Source organism: Echinococcus granulosus (assembly GCF_000524195.1).
Source record: "Echinococcus granulosus chromosome Unknown EG_S00148, whole genome shotgun sequence".
Taxonomy (NCBI): Eukaryota; Metazoa; Platyhelminthes; class Cestoda; order Cyclophyllidea; family Taeniidae; genus Echinococcus; species Echinococcus granulosus.
Genome location: NW_020170528.1, coordinates 44,532 through 50,387, shown reverse-complemented (window position 1 = coordinate 50,387; position 5,856 = coordinate 44,532). Strand labels below are relative to the sequence as shown.

Genomic DNA, 5,856 nt, shown 5'->3' with positions numbered 1-5,856 from the left:
GGTGCGTAAGCCTCCCTCTCTTGTACCATGCAAAGATGTAGGGGCCTTCATTCTTTACCGTTTTTACCAAGACGTTTCGTGTGAAGGTTCTTAATAGCAGCTAAAATAAACGGCAGTAACATTTGTAATATCGCTAATTTTCTACTACTTTTTTGTCAATTAAGTAGCGAGCATCATCCATCACTGGAATGTTGCACAGGTTTCTTAAATTTTACTCATTTCATGAATGCATAACTCATCCCTCAGGCATAAATAAAATTAGGGAATATTTTTTCAGAGAGCAAAGTCAATTGTAAATATTTTAAGTTGACTTTTGGTAACTTTATAAATCTATATTAAGCTGTCTGAGCTGACCATGCTACTGAACAGAAAAAAGTAGAGAAACTCAAATAAAGTGTTGGAATTAGGCTGGTTCCGTTTGAGAAAACAATCTATCAATAGGACACGTTTACCAGAAAATCTCTATCACTCTATCCTAAGGTTTAGGACCGATTTACCCCCTCTTCATTAGTTACTGTCTTTACTAAGCCTTGAATCTATTTTCTTCTACCATGGATTACGATGGTTGAAACCCTTCCGCACCCTGACAACAAAAAATAACGATAAGATTTTGCTTAACTGAATAAACCACAAAAATGCACTACAATTCTATTTCTTCGTATCTCTCAAGAGCGTAAATTGCAAACGGATTTACTAAGCCCATTCTGCAGCAGCGAATCTCTGAGCAGCTCAGAAGGCAAGTGTTCTTTCATTTTCTCAGTAGATTTCAATTTTGTATTCATGATTAGGTCTCCATGACAGCATATGCTTGCTAGGGCTCACTTTCACTGGTCGTTTGCCTTCTAGAAGTCGAGAAGAAGTCATACTTGTCTCAAGCCGCCTCCACTTTTATCTCCCTTTATTTAATACCTACTTTTCCTACTTCGCAAGTGATCCTTTGATTCCTTCGGCTGACAGTAGGAGGAGAAGGAGGCGGAGGAGGAGAAAATAGGTTTTTCCTCCATTCCGCCCTCAAGTCCTGCCTAAGCTGTTTTATAAATCACTTTTATGGTAAGTCCCTCCTAGCCTTCAAAAATATCACTTTATCCTGATTAAGTGACTAGCCTCACCTCTTTTCGTACGAGTGCCTACCGTCTGAGGGTAAGGTGGATGGTGATATGACCAGTGATACGAACACTGCAATAATCACTTAGGAGTGGAGGAATGGATGGTATATTGAGGGATTGAGTGACACAGTAAACAATCCCAAATGCACAGGTCTTCCTTACGAAGCAGCTAAAAGAAGTGAAAAATAACCTCGTGGTTCCTGCAACTTATTGTCAGCTGATAACCCGTGAGTGGAATGTGATTGTCAGCCAATTGTTTATTTGTTAAAACAATCCTCTCTTTCCTGTTGATGCGAGTGTGAGGTGAATGCTACACCACTGACAATAAACTTTACGAAAAGTTCTTTTCCATGCACTAACCTTGTTGATGGTACATGGAAGTAACGCACAAATCAGCGTTAATAGGAGGAATACAAAGTCTTTTGGAATCCGCCGCATTCTTTTTTTTGGTTGTAATAACATTGCTTGGTTTCTAAAACCATTTCTGTCCCTCCACCGCACCTCATCAAAATTCTATGCCAGAGGGCTCATGGGTATCCTCTGCAGCCACGTCTTTGAAATCTGGATAAATTCACTTTGTGAAACAGACAATCTGGAATAAAATTCATTGAATTTTACCTGTTATTTGTTAGTAGGAAAGCCCGAAGTAAGCGGCAATTAGCAGCTGCTACAATAGGGAGTATCGTGACGACAGGGAAACCCAAATCCATCCTATGTGATGCACATAGGACAAGTCAGTGTGGCTTGCCATATACAGAGCCCCAAAAAAGTTTGTTAAGCACCTAACAATTCCAAATCTAAGCTTAAAGAACTAATTAGAAATGGAGGAGTCTTTTATTGGGTACAGTACGATTTGGTGAAGTTGGAGACAAATCAATAATTTGGAAGCCTCCACTGCTTTTTCGTGGTAGATTTGAAGCCAAGGAGGCAGCTTATATTCAGCTATTTGCAATCATGAAACATCCCTGTTTAGAGCATGAAATTGCGATTTCCTCTGACTTCTAGACTAGATGCTACGATGCATTGAATCACAAGACATGCATGAACCAAATCCATTTGATATACGTTTTGCTACTTATTTCTTATAAGCGACAACTGGTCCCATTGCAACGTCAAAGGATATGGATAATTCACATCCATTCAGAATGGATGGAAGCAACTGATTTCACTACAACTCATTATTTTGACATCATCTGTAGTAACTTCATCACTGCCTGCAACAGCCTGTGGTGAATTATTTCCACGACAGCACTTCTCCAGACATTAACCAAACAACTTAATACACATGGGCAAAGGCTACACTTCACTCGCTGCCGTCCAATAATGCCGATGGCTAAGCATTCAAATCACAGTGCTATAAAGTTATAAACTGGAGCTTTGTGTGGATAAGTTTGGATCCTTACTAGCTTCCAGTCAGCTAATCATTGGACGAAGACTTCACAGCTGATGTTTTATGGGTGAGGTATATGTGTAGTGTAGACCGTCTCAATGTTTCATAGTGATGCCATTTACGCGTACTTCAGGTAAATGCTTGATTTTGATCGCTTCGTGATTATCAGCACATCTCAAGTACATCTACCCACGATGTTAGCCAATCAGGAGAGAGTGGGCGTTGTTTGGACTGTTGACGGGGTAGTCAGGATTTGGAAACTTCTAGAACCCCATTCAGGATCTCAAAATCTTAATGTTTCAGAAAGGAAAGAGTATTTGTTATCTTTTAAATAGGTATGTACTGTAGTAGGTTTTTATGCCGATAGAGACTGTTATATTCTATTGATACTCAAGCCAAACCGCGACTTTTGTAGATTTGGTTTCCAAGACAGTCATCTCTGCAACAGAAAAAAATGCTGTGTTTTTCTGTCCTTTCAAAAAACGGACAAGCGCCTTGAAATGAGGGGTGCGCTCCAATCCATATGTTTGTCAACGATCATGCGGTGTCCGTAGTTGTCATGGAAGAAGGGTCCTCTCTTGTACTATTTCACAACAGCTCATACATCAATCAGGCATTCTGGGTCAAGCGCTCCAAGCGCTGAATGTTTTATTCGCATGGATGATCCCCCAGGCTGTACCTGGCATCACCACTGAGTGATGCATATAAGACCGCTACTCCATACACATACCAACCTTATCGCCGTTGTCCGCCATGTAAATAAACTGCACCAAGATTGGACAAACTTGTCATTCACTATGTGCGACATCCCATCCTCGAGACAGCTCGCTCTTAGCTTGCAACACGTTCTGGGTCATCTTAAGCACCCGTCTTGCCCTCTTCTGTAACTCTAAAGGCGCATCATGAATGGATGAAAAGTGAGGAATAAAGGCAGCAAAATTGTGGAAATTTCAGGCTGCCTGCAAAATATATCCCTCATCTTCATCAAAAGGTTCTTGAAGAGTAAACCTTTCTACTTAGACATAAAAAGGTGATTTTATATGCGTCTTTAAATTCGGATACTGTTTCATTTTGTTGAAGAGCCGCCTAAATTTAAACAAAAACAAATGGTGACTAATAAGAGTGGATGGGCAACTAATTTTCTTCTTTCAGCGCCTGCCAGTTTAAAGAAGGTTTGCTAAAGTCAAATCGTAATGATGAAAGCCGATGAAAGGCAATGCTTTTGAGCATGAGCCAGATTCTGCTCATCTACCTTTTGCCCGTGAAAGAAGGATCCTTGAGCTCTTACCCTCTTCTTCCGCAAAGTGACTAGCTACGCTGCCTCCATATATCAATTATCTAAGTTTCCGTTTGATTTTGAGTCCGATCTCATGGAATCAAGAAGACAGGTTTTACCAAGAACGTGATCGGATTCAGCGTATCCTCTCTTGGATCATGCCGATTTTCATTTCGTTCTCATCCCAATCTCATCGTTTCGTCAACACAACCTCCTCTCCCCTCTCTCCTCCTCCTTCTTATCCTCCAACCCAAAATTCTCTCTGCTCTTTAATGGCTTCAGCGCAGTGTACAGAAACGATACCAAAGTATTCTGAAGCAAAAATAGTCAGAAATTGTGACAAATGACCGCTTGTCTAACTACTACCTTCCTCGTGCGCCTATTCTTGTTCTCCATATCTTGTCAAACTCACTTCCAGGTAGCTTCCAAATCCAACTCTTGATTTCCAGCTGCCCTTCAGTAAGTTTATCTTTCTTTTGCTCATTCATCAACGTTCTTTGGTTGTCGCTGTTTTATTCAAGTGATGGAAGAAACGTTTGTTTTGCGAACGCTCCTCATCAAGAAATTATTAACGCTTTATAGCTAACCACAGAGTCAAATACACTGTGCTTGATGTATGTGGGTTAGTCAAACAAAGAAAGGATTTGAAGGGACATGTTGGATTAAGGTGCGTGGGGAGTAGGGATCTTTAGAAGAGAATATTGTGAGTGTTGATTGAGCACTCTGTTAGTTTAAGGAAAAATAAAACCGATGGACGTAAGACCATGGAGCCTTGGACTCAGTTCACTTTCAGCACAGTTAATTTTACCTTCCAATGCTATTATCATTTTACGGGGAGAGATCACTCTCCGATTTCGGAATAAAGGCCCATGAGAAATAATATGAAATCGAAGTCCCTCTAGCCTTGTCGACCTGATAAAGTCGTAAAATACTGAACCAGCTCCCTAATCTTAGCACATCGCTTACAGAAGAGATTCTTTTATACACACACACCCCTGATTAGTTAATCAACAGCAAGATGCCCGTAATGAGGTACCCAGACTAGTATAACACATCCATCCCTAACTAAGCAACGGCTTTGCACTCAAAAATTTCTTTTTAAACTGGTCATCACTGTAATGTTGTAAACAATTACGCAAGTGAAACGCCTCCGTCAATTAAAATGACGTATTTCCATAAATGACAGAAGTAACTGGCTCATCAGTCACATTTGATGCTAAAATTGCAACCAGTAGAAATTACAAGTGACAATGTTCAAACAACCACAGCTACAGAAGCGCCCCCAATCGCAATAATAGACATTTACGAAGTGCTTCTTATTTCCCAGAATTAGCCAACTTCAAGGTCGAAGTTGGCGGCATGGTCTATTTAAACAAATCGTTTATTGGTATAACTGATCTCAACTATGTTTAATCCCCAAAAATTTAAACTAAACTGTTCTTTATTATGCTTTTGTAAAAAAAATTGATACATTATTTACTTATTTTTACTTCTATCTACTCAGTTTTGTTTCTTAAAATTTGATCTACAACAATTATTCAAGTTTTAGGAGGCATTAAACAAATTTGTATGTTTCACAAAATCCTAATTTAAGTAAAATAATTGTTTGCTACTGCTATCTCAAGAAATGGTTAAGACATTTCCGTCGTTTCGAGGATACGATAGTTGGAAAAACACGTCAGCAAAAAAAGGATATAATAACTTTACATTGGCTTTCTTTACTTTCAAAATCGTAGAGCTGCATTTTAGACAGATCGGAGAGCAAATCGCGGGTGTCAAGAGACTTCAAAACCCGAAGTGACACATTTTATGACTATTTAATGACAAGCCATTGATGCAGATGGCTACACGCATCGCCTCTATCCAGCTCTATCAACATCATAAGTACTACAGAGGCGTAAAAACTAAGCACAAAATGAAAAATTTCTTACTTTATTTTATATGGCTGGCTACAGTGAGATGCTCAAAGTTGCAGAGGATAGAAGAATGTAGGGAGTTGTTTATATGCATGTACGTTATTCGAAATAAAACCGGATAACGGAATTTGAAGTATTTATGGAATATATCACAGAAAAGGAGTCACA

General features: G+C 39.4%; 1 protein-coding gene across 1 annotated transcript in view; it reads left to right on the top strand. All coding sequences in view use genetic code 11, as the record gives it.

Annotated features, from left to right (window-relative positions):
* Positions 1-5,321, top strand: part of EGR_09446 (hypothetical protein) — a gene marked incomplete at both ends in the record, with an annotated part of 10,914 nt that extends 5,593 nt beyond the window's left edge. Inside the window, 2 exons of the mRNA XM_024498695.1 lie at positions 3,579-3,668; positions 5,277-5,321. Of these exons, the coding sequence (XP_024346882.1) occupies positions 3,579-3,668; positions 5,277-5,321 (135 nt within the window). The remainder of the gene's footprint in view (positions 1-3,578; positions 3,669-5,276) is intronic.
* Between the last annotated feature and the right edge of the window lie 535 nt (positions 5,322-5,856).